The 16,497-nt window shown below is 39.8% G+C and overlaps 1 protein-coding gene across 2 annotated transcripts in view; it reads left to right on the top strand.

The window, feature by feature from the left end:
• The window catches only part of SLIT3 (slit guidance ligand 3), a 486,134-nt gene that overhangs the window by 339,546 nt on the left and 130,091 nt on the right, over nt 1–16,497 (top strand). For both annotated transcript variants that reach the window (XM_048319827.1, XM_048319828.1), the window contains one exon: nt 6,309–6,380. In XM_048319827.1, the coding sequence (XP_048175784.1) occupies nt 6,309–6,380 (72 nt within the window). The remainder of the gene's footprint in view (nt 1–6,308; nt 6,381–16,497) is intronic.

The following is a 16,497-nucleotide window of genomic DNA, read 5'->3' as shown; positions in this document are numbered from 1 at the left end:
TCACAGTGCTCCCTTTGGGTCTGGAGAGCCAGAGTGCTCCTCTGGAAGGCAGCCAACATTGTTAGTCTGGCTGCCTAATGCAGGCCTATATTTAGTGGGTTCTACTCTGCTTTCTTCTGAAGTCAGCTTGGCTTGGTGTTTCCAGGCAGAAATGCTTCTCAGAGTACTCTGCCTATTGTACTTGTGTAGAGATGGTAGAAAAAATGGTGTATTGCAGTTTTCAAAACATGAGAATGTTTATAACAGAATCTGTGTCCTCTAAAATGTATAAAACTTAAATGTTTTAAAAGTGCTAAGTGATCCATGTGCTAGCAGGTCATAAGTTTTTATTGTAAATCTGTATGTTTTCTCTAACAAGAAATTCACCTATGGGAGTCAAACGGGTCACCAAATGTTTATACTTGAAGGTTGCCCTTTCTGCCTTGGGTTTTCTCTGCATTTAGCAAAAAAAAGGCATGTTTGTTCCTGTAGGGAACTTAAGACTTCTCCATTCCCCACATGCAGGAAAAAATCAGTTATTTTCTCGTTGCCTCTTTTTCAATGGGATTTTGTTCCCTATTCGTATGACTCTTTGGAACAAGGAATTTCTAAAATTTGGGGATGCACGTAACTTTTTTTCCCCTGGTTGTTACAGAATAAGGAACCAGAATGGTTATTCTTTAAGAGCATTTTTTTCTTTTTCTTCCTATAGTTTTCTGCCCTTCCCTTCCCTTCCCTTCCCTTCCCTTCCCTTCCCTTCCCTTCCCTTCCCTTCCCTTCCCTTCCCTTCCCTTCCCTTCCCTTCCCTTCCCTTCCCTTCCCTTCCCTTCCCTTCCCTTCCCTTCCCTTCCCTTCCCTTCCCTTCCCTTCCCTTCCCTTCCCTTCCCTTCCCTTCCCTTCCCTTCCCTTCCCTTCCCTTCCCTTCCCTTCTTCCTGTGCTGGAAGAATTAATCTTGCCATGCAATACTTCTTTTATATAAACATAAGAGCAAATAGTATCCTTGCATTGAGAAGTGTGGCAAAATTGGTTGGTTGCAAAGGAATGTATTATCTGAATTTGAAGGAAAAGTTTGAGAACCACTCTGTTTGTAGTACCTGGTGTTTGTGTTCCGTGGTTAGCAGGGCCTCAGCAGGAGTTGGAATGGTTAATAACAGCCCAGAGCATGGGGGACAAGTTGGGAACAGTTTCATGTTTCAAGATTTCTGCACACACTTTCTGAAGTAAATGAGTTTTTCATTTAATCAACTCGAAATCTGTCTGGTATCAGTGAGAGGATTGTATCAGCATTTGGTTATTGTTAATAGTATTAAAGATAAATGTTAGTCTTGAGGTCAGTAAACATCCCACAAATGTAGGTTTGGAAGGCCATATGCAGACTGTCTGGGGACATTTTATGAGATATGACAAAATAGTCTAAGCCTTCAGGGTGTTAAACTGCATGAATAAGTTTTAGACCATTGCAGAGGGAGAATTCCTTTGGTTTTGTTCATATACTGAATTAAGCTAGTGAACACTTTAAAAGCTTAGATCAGCCTGGGCACAAAGACAAGAGACAGCTTAGGTTTTGACATAGGAGTCCCACTTAGACCATCATCTCCTGGGTGATGATGTATGGGGTGTCATTCATGGTGATTTGAAATCTGCAATAAAACACTGTCTATTGCAATAGCTGACAAACTTATTTTAAGGTAACAAATTGCTTTGGATAGTTTTACTGTGATTTATTTAGCTTGGCTTGTTCTGAAGAAATATGAAATAGTGCAGGGGAAAATAATTACGTGTCTAAGTTTCTTTTAGATATTAGAAATTTATTGCTGTTTTTATCCCTATCAATTCCTACTCTTCTGAAAACCTGAATTCGTATTGAGCCTGTGCCATTGTACATAGCTTGGGAAATATAATTCTTCCTAGCAAGAATTGTCTTCACAGTCTGAAGGAAAGTTAAAAGCATTTTGAGGACTGAAAAAGACATTGCATAAAGTCACAATTTGACACTTCAGTAAGAATGTTTCAGCCCAGCCAAAATAAAGGAACACTTAGCTGGAAACCATATGGTCTAAAGTAAGGGATTCTGTGCTAGGCTTTCATACCTCAAAAAACTCTGTGTCACCTTCAAGGGAAAAATCTCTGTATTCTGTGATCTGACTTAATGAAGCAGCTAAATTGCAACTACGTTTGCAAGTAAGGTAGGCTGAGGAATAGAGACATAAAATAAAGACAACACAGCAATTATTTTTTCACAACCCTTCCAAGATGGTGTAGTTTAACTTCAGTGCATCTGAAAGGCTGTGTACTGGTAAAGTCAGTGCAAATTCCCTCATTTTAAAATGGTTCAAGAGGTCAGAATGGATAGAGACTGTGAAGAATCAGTGTAGATTTTATATTTTAAGACCCTGCTGCTGAAGGTTTGATCCATGCTTGATCACATTCTCACCCAAGAAAACATACTTGTGGCTACGTGTGCTTCCTGTGCTTTCTGTGTGTGGTGTGTCCCAGCCTTGCAGATCAATCTATGCAGTGACTATTTTCACTGTTTAATCTTTATTTTAGAATATCAGTTGGATTAAATGGCAGAACTTGAAGTTGAGCAATAACAATTAATTATTTAATTAGCAATTTAATATCTAATGTGTCTTGGGATAGATACATTGCTAAGAGACTATCAAAATATGATGCCAGAATCAGACTGAAGAAACAATGCCTCATTTGTGACTGTTTTATATCTGTATAACTTTTTGTTGCAGATCCATAATGACTCTTTAGGGTGCTTCTCCCAGGTATTTCCAATGCTCACAGTGCTGCCAGGGATCTGTGCTTTATGTGCTGTGGTATTTGTCAGACCCGTGGCTGACTTGCTTTCCTAAAGATGAGAAGCCAGTGAAGAATCAGGAGCACACACTAAAAATCTTAGTCATTATTTTTGTGTTTTAATAAATGTTCTGATTCACTGATTGACTGTCTATTGGCAGCAGTAACTGAGCTAATTTTACTTTTATTGCATGTTAACTTTGTTAGTGTATTTTTAATTTAAAAAATGCTTTGGGTCTAAAATTTCAGGTGCTCTGGGATGGAAGAAGGGTTGGGTTCCTGTGCCAAGCTTGCACATTAGCCAGGACATCTGCATGTCCTGCAACACATGTGAGGGAAGCAAGTGAACACCATTCTTAGAACTTGTAATGCCAAAGGGAAAATCTCCTAAAATTGACCTCTGCTGGTAAAAGCACTGGGAAATTAAATTAAGTTCTTGAATTGAATTGGTTGTGTTTTCTGCTATATGGCCTTTTGAAGTTACCTTTTTTTTTTCTTGTCAAGCGTTTTTGTTTGGTTTCTTTTTCCCCCAGAGGTGCTGTTCTGGGAGCACTGGGGGGCAGGCCAGGGAGATGGGCAGTGTGGCAGGAGGAGAGGAGGGTCACTGTGGCTGCAGGGACTCCCAGCCTGGCTGGCTCCATCAGCTCTGCCCAGGGCAGCAGCTGTTGCTCAGAGCAGAAGCCTGATGGACCAAAGGCAGCCCACAGTCCTGTTCCTTGGTGTGAGCGTGCTCTCCTGGCTGACACAGAATAGAGAACTCTGAGCAAAGCAGGTTTTCTGTGCTCTTTCCTGCAGTAAAGGGCAATAAGGAGCTCCAGAGAGGAGCTGCAGTGCAGTGCAGATCTCCCCTCCTCTGCACTTCCTCTGGCAGGGCCGTCTGCCTGCAGCCCTGGCATGGCAGGCAGGCATGGCATTAGCTAATTTGGCTCTGTGCAGTGCTGAACATGAATATGAATTAGAGACAAGTGCCTGAGCTCTCATACTGACTTTTGTTTAGCTGCTAATCTGTTTGAATGCTAATGTGCCACATGCACATAAGCCAAATTAGTTTGGAAAATGCTTATTTTCCTTTTCATGGCTTCTAAAAATTGGAGCTTTGTTTTATTTTATAAGCTACTTTGATCTGTTTTATTTTGCTCAAAATAGTAAAGAAGATGTATAAACACATCCAAGGTTTACAATTCAGTAGCACACTGCTCTATGACCTTCTGACTCTCAAATTAAAAATAAATGAAAAAAAATTTCTCTGAGGGTCTTATTTTGATATTGCATTCAGTAGTACGTAGGATGTGAGTGCTGATATTTCTTTAAGGTTTTACTTTACCCGAGTGTTTTACTTCTGCAGCCAGAATAACCCTTAGGCTGGAGTGGGGATGTTTTTACTTTCCATGGGCATTTTGTAAAACTTGGCTTCTCAATTCTTCTTTGCTGTTGTACTATGCATTATTGATCAGCCCTGATGATCCTGCTCCTTCACAAAACTAAGGAAGATATTTCTCTGCCATCCCAGAGTTTGCAGTCTAACCTCGGTGTACACACCTGCTAAAGAAGGGTTTTTCAGAAAGACTGGAAGGTGAAAAGGAAGTCTGCTGGGTTCTGTGGGCATTAATGTTTTAACCTTTTACAAATATTTTATTTGCAGTGGTTTTGCTTTTGTTTCCTGATACAGGTGTACACATCTTTGTTCAGAAAGAAATCTGTGAGTCAGCCTTTCACATGTTGGTTTAGAGCCCAGTGAAATCCAGGGACTTGAATGTTCTGAGTGGTCCTGTTAAACCTTTACAAGTCCAGCCACCATTTCTGTCTAGCTTTGGATAGAGTATAAAAATTTACATCTATTGCATTAAATTTTGTTGAAATAGGAAATCGTGTGTGTCTTCTGAGGCTAAAGTTAAAAAACAATCAGAAAAATTTAGAAGCATTCATTACAAAGAACACTAACTGGAGCAGCACATTAAAAGCCATCCTCATGACTCTGTACTAGATAGAGAAATGGTTACATTTGTTTAGAGAAAGTAGAATGCTGGATGACCATTAGTTTCTTGAGCAGCACTTCAGTTCCTGCTAAGCTGCAAAAGTAATGAAAAATGAGGTTTCAGTTTAGGATTTGCTATTGAAATGGTGTTATTTTGTTTAGGCTCAGAAATGAGCTGATCTGGGAACACTCCCCCAGGGGTGATAGACTCCCAGTGACTGATGAAGAGTAAACTGAAGTGGCGATGCTCTGGGAAGGCCAGGGGGTATTGGAAATGGTCTGTCATGCTAAGAGTTTGTTTTTCAGTATGTTCCTCTCTTCCTAATATCTCAAATGTTGTAAGGCAGAGCAAGCCAGGATTTCAGCCAACATCCAAGCCTCACATGGCCGTTTGAATCATGGCCAGCCTATGGTCCCACACTGAAACGTGAGGGAGCCAACCAGTTTAGTGACACATAAGCAGCAAAGTTCTGGCATGAGCTGGTTTATAACCATTTGCCATGTCCTATGTAGAGCATAGAAATTACAGAAATTCTGATTTTCCCAATTTAAGGTGTTCAGGTAAGGCAAAATACTGTCAGAGGGAGCCTCATCATCTTCCCTTTTACCAGGACTCACATAAGCTCGTCACCCACTCTCTGGTTTTGACAACTGATACCAGCCTGCAGAAATGACATGAGTAAATACTTCAGCCATGACTGAATTTCAGGTGTTCCTGTCATACATGATTTTGCTCTGATCACTGGGTAACCCATCTCAGCATAATGGTGGTTCTGTCTCTCTTCCCCCTTAGTTCAATTTCTAAGGGTAATACATATGTGCATTTTTCCATTAAAAAATGAAGTATTTTTAATGTTAAAACTGAATCATGGATATCAGGTCATATGTTTATGGTTGATTAAATATGCACAGTGACTCGCATTTTTGTTATTAAAGCCTTACTGATTTTTATAACTAAGCTATACCTAAATTATTTCTGACTTCCTGAAATATATGTCTATTTCCCATTCAGGATAAATTTCTTTATATTAGTTCATTGAAATGGTAACAGCAGCTGGTGAAGCCACAATATTTTATCCAATGATGCCTGTGTCACATTTCATGCCAATTACTATATCTTAAGAGACTCAGTTATATGAAATTTTATCTACAGCAGCTTGTGCTCTCTGGCTTTTAAATTCAGTATTGCTGAGCAGAATTCTAGGTTTTTGCATCAGACAATGTGCCTTTCAGTGGCTAAAATATTTCTAAAAGGGATGGAAAAAAAACTCCTTAACAGAATGAAAAATATTTCAGATACAGTTTTTGGATGATGTCCAGTTTCTACATTAAAAATGCTTTCCAACACCAGACGAAGCCTGAATCATAACGACTCATTTAATGCCATGTGCTCTCTGAAAAGAAAATGAGATCACTGGTTAAATGAAATGCCCACAGATCCTGGGCATGGTGCACCATGATCAATAAAGATGATAATGCAGAGATGTGGGAGGACACTAAACTGGGCTGTTATTTAAGATTTATTTTGTCTTCCTGAATTTTCAGAGTGCTCTATGGAAACAAGATCACGGAGATTCCCCAGGGCCTTTTTGATGATCTTGTGTCTCTGCAGCTGCTGTGAGTATGATCCCTTCCTCTTTATTTTACTGACTAGTTAGATTTACTGTTCTTTCAGCTTCTGACATTAATAGAACCACCTTTTCCACTGAAAACTCACTGGGATGTGCTAGTCTGTTGTTTCTGTGTCAGGCAAGAGGGAGGCAAGGGCTGAAAAAACTAAAAAAGGAAGGTGTCAACAGTTTTATAGCACAGTGTGTATAATGGATAATAGACACAGAAGATTTAAGTGTGGGGAGGAAATGAGAGACTCGGTCCAAGAAAGGAAATTTGGTCACCGGCTGATGCGTGGGTGGGGATGCCATCTGATTGTTTTTACACATTTAGCGCTTGTGGTTGAATGTCTGGATCCTAGAGGGCTTCTGTGCTGCAAGAACCTGCTGGGGCAAGCGAAAGGGCAACATGAGAGGTCTGGTTGCTGCAACTCGTGCTCAGTTCCACGTTCTTATTATGTCAAATGGGGCTTGGTTGCAAGAGAAATGATTTCACAATATATTGTTACTTAAGTATCTTATGCCACGTGTGATTTAACTTGCAGTCATGATCAGGGTAATATATATATTTTTTTTCCGTATGTATTAATGGAGCAGAAAAAATTTCCTAAGCCAAATGTGAAATTGCAAATTTCACTCACTCCTGTCTCCATGATCACATTGGGAACCAGCAACTCCTTCAAAGGGAAGGCAATCATCAGCCAGTCAGTAGAGGGAGCAGCAGGGAAGTGAGTTTAATATGTATCCCTAATGTTCTCATTACCATTGTGGATGATGCACTTAGAAAATAAAGGCAATGTATCAAATGTGAGTCAATTCTGGTTTATGTCACATACAGCACTCCACCCCGAACAGTAAATCATACTTAATATAGAATATGAAGTAGCTTTTAGACACGTTACTTTAAGTCTTTCTGACAATCCTGACGTAGCCAGCAATGAATTTCCCAAAGATTGTCATTGCCATGGGATGTGTCCCTGTGATTGCAGCCTTTGCTGCCCTTACATGCTGTATCAAAGTAAGCATAGATTTGGATTAAAATTCACGAGCAAAGCCAAACAAGGAAAATGAAGTAGCTGAAATGACTCTGAATGCTAAGTGAAGGACTACTCAGATGTCTAATTTATCCATAAGACCTTAATTGCAAACACGGTCCACCCTGTTCCAGAGCAGGACAAGCAAGAGCCCCTTTGGTTTGGCTGGGACAGTTCCTGAGCTGTGGCAGTGGGGAGCTGCCCATCGTTTTATCTTCACCTTGTGCACATACTTTTCCTGGCAGCTCTTTTCCTCTCTCCTGCCCCAAACCTCACAAGTTTTCTGGTACTTCAGTGTTTCCATGGCAGCCTGTGCAGTAAGATGAATTTTGGGAATGGTTTTCCAGGTGTCAGGACAATAATTATGAAAGTGCAGAGGAGCTGGGACTTGTCCCACTTTGACCTCTGAGAAGAAGAACTGTATTTTAAAAAATCTGAGTTTTATGACAGTCCTCCCCAAATATTTTATGGTTACAAGTTTAAAGTGATACAGTTGAACACAGTTCTGTCTAATCCAGGACTCTTCATGGATAGAATCTTTCCCAGTAGGAAAATATATTAAAAAACAAATCACTCAACACATGTATCATGGTGTCCTATAAAATACGGGTCTAGAATTTTTGCATAAGGCATTAAGCAATTTTTAACTCCTTTACAGAATAGTCCTGGCGTGGATGTAGAGCAGGCTTTCAGTGAAGTGCATATTTAAGACAAGAGACAATTGTTTTTAGTCAGAATTAGTTCAAATGATGCCTTGTTGTTAAGGAGACAAATTCTGTGTGCCAGAAAACCATTGAAAGGTGTTGTGCTTCAACTATTTAAACATTCTCAAGTTGAGAAGATCTAAGTAGGTTGCCCCATTTTGGGATTCCTAAAATACCATGACCCTGGAGCCTTCTAGGATCTTCTTGAGCATGTTTGTATGTAAAGCATCTTTTGCCAAGGAGAGCATTGAATGATCATGCTTTAAATGCAAACAAATGTCTGCAGCTTTTCCGATTGTGGCTTTGAAGCAGCTGTTTTGGGATTGCTTGTAGTATTTTAATGGCTACTAAAAAAAAATAATAAATGGCATTCGTTGGTCTTAGACCTGCTGTTGAACAATTGGAAGAGTGCCCTATGATTAGATCTAATTTAGTGTTCAGTGGGCACTAGATTGGATTTCTTCTTATTAGTCTGGAGACACTCTGATAAGAACACTGATTAAGGTATCCTGGTAGCCTGTCTGATTTCCTGAGCTGGAGCAGGAGCAGTTTTGAAAATGTACTGGCTTTATGATAAAGCAGGACACAATGAGAAAAAGGGAGTCCTTGTGGGACCTGTATTGTTTAGAAGGAAAAAATATTATTTAGAAAGAAAATATATTATTAAAAAGGAAAAAATAATTGCTGTGAAATTTCAGAACAGATAATATCGTTATTAATTGTTTTGGATAGAACTCCTCAGAGTTTCTCAGACATGTAATTATTCTTCAGTTTAAATATACTGTCACAGTACAGGCTAGGATTATTCCACTGTATTCTGGCTGAATTGTTCTGTGTAAGGGCCTAACACCTTCAGACAGTACCACTGATGTCAGGAGCCCCAGAGTGGGTAAAGGCATTCTCATCTCAGGCATGGTCACATCTTTAAGTGCCCTGTTTGACTTTGGTGTAGGGGAAATTAATTCAGAACAAGTTTTAGACCACCTGGCTGGCATCAGCATTCCACATTTCTGCCCTATAAGGCAGAGGTGGTAAGCCAGTATTATATTATATTTGGCAAGAGAATAACTAGATATGGTTAGATAATAAGGGTTTGGGGGTTTTTTGTTGAGGGATTAGGGTGTGGTTTTGTTGGACTTTTTTTAAACCCTGTGGGTTTGATTCAAAATGTTGTTTCTGAAGTTTTCATTACAAGTAACTATCTTAAGTAGTTAACATTACCCACAAAAATAATTGCAATTGGATTTTTGTTAAATTGCTGATTTCACAAATCTTATGTGTTTCTTAAATATGCAGTGGTAACCAACAGAGCAGCAAAAACCATTCTTCAAGTCCAACTACACATCTGTTCTGTGGAGCAGAAGCTTTTCTTGGACTATGTAGTTTTCCTTACCCTTTTGGAAGTTGCCAGAGGAGAGGATGATAGAAAGCTCTGTAGCTCCTGTACCCTATCCTCATACATTCTTCAGCAGGTTGGATCAAGTGCCTTCTGAGAATTTTAGGTCAATTTGAGTTTGAGAGAGCTATGTTGTTTTCCAGAAAGGGATAATTGGTTTTTAGCTTTTGTGGTGGTTTTTTTATACAGTGAACAGAAACTTTCATTTTATTGGGGGAGCAATGCATCCAAGCTGGGAAATAGTGTTTGATTAATTATCATTGTTTGCATTTCTTGCATTTAGATACTGAAAGAAATGCAAAGGTTTCAGCTTACGGTGGAAGTTTTCAAGTAACCGTTAGCTGTGGGCAGTTTGAACTCCTGTCCAGGAGGCCTTCAACTGACCTTGGGCTGTCTAGAAAGTGGAAGACATTTAAATGTGCTGCTCAGCTGTCCTTCAGTTTCCTGGGAATGTGGACAGGCTCTTTGAGGAGCCCTTGAACTTGCCAAAGTGCTGCCAGTCACTGCGCAGGGGGCACAGCACACACTGCAGCTCTTTCCCTCTGGGCAGCCCTGTGACAGATAAACCCAACAGCAGCTCCACTCACTCAGCAATGGGCACCGAGTTTGTGAGCCAGCATTTGTCATATCTAAGTAATACACTTCCCTCCCTGCAACCAGATTAAAACAAACATTCTGGGAGTCTTTTTATTACAGCTGTACGCCGTGCGCTTCGCGGTGCTCTGTTTCCTGGAACAAGGAGCTATCATAAAATCTCTACTGTTTAAAGAGGCTGTATAGCAGAATAATATGAGGGATGAAGTCTCATTTTTCAAATGTCTGGCAAGTATCAGTTTTCAATAAATCCTTTTCCTTGAGGAAATTTACTTTGCATGGTTACTAATCATACAAGTGCTCAGGCGTGTTGATCCTAAATCTTCTGCTTGTGATCCCCATGTTTTACTGAGCAAGAAAAATCCCCGTAGTGGGCTCTGTTTTGATGTTGCTAAACGTAGATCTACTCCTGGGGTACATATATATTAAAATCAGAGGCTCGTTGTGCTCCTCTCTCAAAAAACGAAGCCAAAACCTTACAGCCTTCTCTTCCTTCACCTAATATCTGGTCATTAGGGAAAACTCAATGCTATGATTGGAAAGGACCAATAATCATATTGGTGCCTGGAGTTTGACATACTGACAGATAAAGTGATGTCAAAAGTGGTGACAAATTATCACTCACCTAACCTGGGTTAAAATTGGAACTAGATATAATATTTACAACTTCAGCTGACCCTAAAATAGACTTGTATGAAGTGACAAGTCATGTGTGTACTTTCAGAAACTGCTATCATCAGTCTTCCCAAAATTCAGCCAGTCAAATTTTGGTTTGAGTGATTTTTTTTTTTTTAACTTGTCGTTTATTCTGGTTTTTCTGGGATGAATAAGGCAGATACTTGGTACCCCCAGCTCTTTTCTGGTGAGGTTGCTTGGAAAGTATCTCCATGGCAAGTTTGCCGAGTTTGAAGTGCTTGTGTTGATTTGTAACTCTAAATTGAATCCCAGTACTGAAGAGCTTAAAACAGGATCTACGAATTACTTTTTGTTTACTTTTGGGGCTTGATAGAATCTCAAAGAAAATGCTGTGATGCACAAACTTGCACAGAGTATATAAAAACAACAGAATGTACATCAATTCCAGTATTTGGCATTGTATACATTGCACTTTGTATACATAAATATATTAACCAGCCATGTAAACAGTACATAAATGTCAGAATAAAGAAAGTGCAGTTTTCCATTTACAAGTCCTCAATAGCACAGTAGTCTCTTCTCTTCCCCATAGTGATCTAGGCTTTAAGTGCTGCATAAAATCTTTTCGTTCTGTGGAGTTCTTAATTTTTCTCATGGAGAATAGACAGCAGGCAGTAAAAAAAGAGACCTTCTGCCCAGATGTAAGGGGAAAACATTTTCACAGTGATGTCACATAGTTGGAGTAGGCTGCCCAGAAAACTGTGCATCCTCTGTCCTTCAAGGCTTTAAAGACCAGACTGGATAAAGCTCTAAGCAACCCAGTCTGACCTTGTAAGTCATCCTGGTTTGGCAGCCTAACAGGACAAGAAACCACTCAAGCTTCCTGGAATTCTGAATTATCCTGTGATCTGGTGATCTGCATTAACTGTGCATGAATGGGTCATGTTTTGAGTGGGGTTCAGACCAGATGACCTGGAGGTCCTTTGCAACTTGTGTCATTTCTGGGTTCTGTGAACCTCAATTCTTAGCAAAATGACATATGACAAAATGACACTCTTGATTACTCAAAATATTTTTGGCTATAGCACAGAGACTATGCAACCCTCATCCTCCTAGGCCAGGACAGAACACTCTGTGCACAGACCCATTTAATAGCTTTAGAATTGCTTTCCAGCCATTTGCCTCAAGCTTTTTTCCTTCAGATTTCTGCATTTAGGTTGCTACTGTGATAATGTTACTAAACTCAGTAGCCGCTGTTAGTGAGGGAGCAGCATCTGCCAGACTCAGAAATACAATTACAGTCAAGCACTAATGAAAGACTGCAACAGCATCTGCCTTTTCTATGTCACTTGTGTAGCCTGGCTGCATGCAGCTTCCCAAAACAACTGCTCATTCCTACGTCAGTGTGATCCAGCAGCCCCTCTGACGCCAGTGCTCCAAGCTGGACTGTCTTGACAGAAACTCTCCTCGTTATTATACACAAATCTAACTCTCATAGCACTGAAAGCTGAGAAAATGTGTTTATTCTGTTGTGCATCTGAATTATCACACGGTTATCTAGAATCAGCTGTGATCTTGTCTGCAGGCACAAGTTAGACACTATTGAATTTCAAATAGCAGGAGTCTGGGTGCTGTGAGAACACGTGTTTATAATTCTCCAGGTAGTAACAGAAGTACCACAGGATTGTTTTGTGGATGGTGTTCAACTGGAGTTGCATACTTTTGGATCAGAAAAGGAATTTCTCTTTTTAAAATCCCACCAAAACAGGACTGTCAGACTGTGCTCTGTACTTCCTTCTCGACTCATTATCAGCTTGCGACTTTTTCATTTTAATTTACTGTGAATAAATTTGTCATCACCATCATCCAGTTTCCTGAACATGGAGAAACACTTGAAGCTGGTTAAGCAAGCATGATGATGATTTCATGCTGGTTATTATCAACTGAAGCACTGACAGACTCTTCAGTGGTCAGTCATCACATTAGAAAATGTAAATTTTAGTAGATATTTAAATATCTCAACACAGTGAGAGACAATCAAAATGCTCCCTGACAGTCCAGGCCATCTTAAAATGTTCCTGAAACCTAATATAATTATTTTGCCAATAACTAAGCAGGGGCACACACAATTCTGTCATTAGATGTTGCTTGTCATTGACTGCTGGGATGACCAAGTACTTGACTAGATATTGCTGTATTGACACTTTCAGCTCCCATGAAAAATTGTGTTGAATCAAAGATGACACTTGATTCCCTATGAATTTCTGAAATTCTGAAAAATATGTGCTAATTTTTTTTTGCACTTGTTGTAACAGGTATTATATATCCTCAAAAAAGCTTTCTGCTGAGAATTCTTTCTTTGCTGCCTTATAGTGCCTCTGAATGTAGGTGAAGCCTTCAACTATTGATACTCTATAAAGGTCATGTCTGTTCAATTTGTATTCTGCTGTTATCCAGGCAAAACTGTTATCCATTTCTCCTCTTTCCTACAAGTCTCCTATGCCTCTTACATCTGTTTTTTCTGGTGAGTTCTCATTTTCCCTAGTGGAGTCTGGCATGTGGGATGTGCCAGCCAGTTCATGGGATGCCAAACATTTTCATTCTCATCATGTTGTCGTTGCTGTCAAAACACAAAGCTGGTGAAAAAGGAAGAGAAGCTTTTCAGTGCCTCGGTGCAGCTTTTCTCCTCAACACTTTCCTTGAGGCTCACTAATGTATTTAGGATGATTCCTGCTCTATCCTGGAGCACCAGAGAGACCAGCCTGCAGTCCCCAGCACGTGTAAGGTTGCCAGGCTGCTGTTGCTTCTCCAAATTTTGTGGTTATTTCCTGATAGTTTGATTACTTGACTTTACTGAGATAAAAATACAAACATGGCTAAGGGTAAAAGCCGTATAAACATTCCCATTTGCTCTTAAAAAACAATTTTTTCAATCATTTTGGGTTTGGAGTTCAGAATGTTATTTAAATGTTAATCACTTGAAGCTGTGCTTGGGCATATAATTCAATTATGGGACCATCTTAATTATGCAGATGGTGCTTATGAGCAGCTGATACAATTACAGAGCCAATTCAGTGCACATTCATTTCAAGGGCTTAGCTGAAACACATTATTATTTCAATGTGTGTGGACAAATCCACTTTTTCAGGAAATGGGTTCATGGAATTGTAACAGTGCTCAGCTCGTTGCTTTCAATGGTGTGCAAACCACAAGGTCTTTAACCATTCTCCTGTATTCTGTGGTGGTCCAGGGCTTGTCAGAGGTTTCTTCATGTTTTTTACATATCCAGAGGGATGAAAATGGAGACTTGAGTTAATAATCCATCATCCCTCTGGGTAGCAGGCGGTTTTATTTCTACTTGAATATTTAACCACCTTTTGAATGATGCCCCACATCTGGAGGCCGTGTGTAAATCTCATCCAATCAAGCTGATAACAAAATAGGAGAATTAGTGGAATTTACTTTCACCATGAGTTGGTGAAAAATAAATACCATGTAATTCCTGCTAAAATAAGACTCCCCTTTTAATGTTGTTCCTTCTTTTGGTGTTAGTCCAATAAAAGGAACCCTTGGTATGTTTTATGGCCTGGTTCAGTGTTCAAGGAAGCTCAGTGTTTCTGCTTCCTGGAATATGTTTTTCTCATCTGCCTTTGTGTTAGTTAAAAAAAAACCTCTTATAACCACTTTTAGCACCATGTGAGGCCTGCCTTGTATACCTAATTAATAATTAGATGCCATTAAGGGAGCTGGGATAGCGAAGAAAGATTAAGTAAAGAACTGAGATTTATAGAGGGAAATATTTATAGCAGATATTTTAAAATAACTGAGAGTTTTGAAAGGAATATGAACCTTAGTGCTTCTGGCCAAAAGTCATCATCTAACTCACAGTAAGTAGAAGGAAGAAATTTTTAGAGGTGATGTATCCTGCTTCCTCAGTTTTTCACTTCTTCCCCGTTTTTCACTGATTCTGATCAGAAATAAGTCATTAATGTATCACCATCCACTCCATATGGCTACACCTGGATAACTGTTGAGCATACTGTCTGTGATACACAGAATAGATGTTGTCACCTCAGAAAAGCTGTTTAGGATCTAAATTCCCACTTCTAAACAATCTGCACAAGCACTTTTCTATTCCAAATCACTCTGATGCTTAAAGGAGAGTGTGTGCCTCTGTATTTGTGGCTGTATGGAGGATCAGTTGATCTCATTTTTGGTGTTTGGCTCTAAATAAATGTCACAGATTATATCACCATGAACAGAGTCATTGAAAATTCATGCCAGGAAACCTCGTCACATTGTAAATTCTATTTTTCAGCATTGGGTTTATTCATGTTTTGTTGAAACTAATGGGAGAATGAATCTGAATCCAGTACATTTACTGCAGTTGCAGGTCAGTTTTTCTCAGAGGGTTTATTCAATGGGATGGATCAGTAATGTAGACTTTGTGCCCAGTCTTTACACAGGAGGGAACAGCATCTGCCCAAAGCAGCTCTGCTGTGCACTTCTGAGGCATCACAAAAAGACATACTGGTTACCCACATGTAGAAATACCATTGTAGTTCAGTTGTAAATTCTCTTATTGCTGAGATTGTTTTCATTTTTGCTTTGTGCCTTGTTACAAGTACTGCTTGCAACACAAACCATTACTGTAATACTGGAAAAAAATCAGCATCTAGCAAAAGAAGTTGAAATACATACTTGTTTCCAGTTTTGTTCCTGTGCAGCTCAGGGACCAAGCCTCTGTCATGGGACAGGAACAGCCAGCCCAAGCTGATGTGTGTTCCCTAAAATCAGAGTGGGACCAGTGCAAAAGGACAGGGGGTAGAAACCAAAGGATTTGCAATGCCTAAGAGCATGCCTGGGGATTTTCAAAATTCAGTACCTGGTTCTGCCTTCTAATGCCTTGTTAACCCATTCTTTACGGATGAGGTACTCCACAAGCTGGAAAGAGGAGTGCATGATGTGTGAGATCCGAGAGGAGAAAGATTGCTTTGGTTTGGACATACAAATGGCTGTAAGATGCAAGCAGGAAGAGATGACATTTGCAGTTGGAGCAAAGGAGGAGGAGCTGTTCCTGTAGCCCAATGGAAAAATTACCCTTTTACTTTTGGAGGAGCCAACAGGAGTGTGGATTAGGTGTCACGGAAATACAGATTCCAGAGGGGTCATTCTAGTGCTGCTTATGATTTCATAAAATTGTTTTAGCTATTAGTTCATGCAAAAATGTAACCTAATTTATCCATCATTGCCTTCTATGGGATTTTGTCTTAAGTAATGTCAAACTTTATTTTCCACAACATGTAAAGGAGGAAATTTGGGTAAATCAATACTAACTTTTCTGTAGGCCAGAAAGGGGAGTTCTTTTTTGGAGCCCTCTCATTCCAAAGCAGCTCTGTTCTCCTGGAGTTCTCCATGCTGCCCAAGTATGCCTGCATCTCCTGTGTATCACTAATACTCTGGCCATTGGCTGCAGTAACAAGGCTCTGCCAAAACAACAGTGGGAGCAGAGAACTGTAATGAGAGTGTGATGTTCCAAAGGTTTCAGGAATATAAAGGCAGAGGAAGCATCTTCTGAATTACTTTTTGAAGAAATGAAAAGCATTGTGTGCAGTTATCAAACTTTTGTTTCTTCCTGAGTGGCTGCCCTCTTGTCTCTGGTGGTGCCTGTGCAGTTTGTTGAGAATGGAAGCTCCCTGTGCTGTTAGAGGTGTCTTTAAGAGGATGCCTTTGCTTGCTGAGGAATAGAGGATATATTTT

The sequence above is a fragment of the Corvus hawaiiensis genome, chromosome 15 (genome assembly GCF_020740725.1).
Source record: "Corvus hawaiiensis isolate bCorHaw1 chromosome 15, bCorHaw1.pri.cur, whole genome shotgun sequence".
NCBI lineage: Eukaryota > Metazoa > Chordata > Aves > Passeriformes > Corvidae > Corvus > Corvus hawaiiensis.
This window is presented reverse-complemented; position numbering and strand designations above follow the sequence as displayed.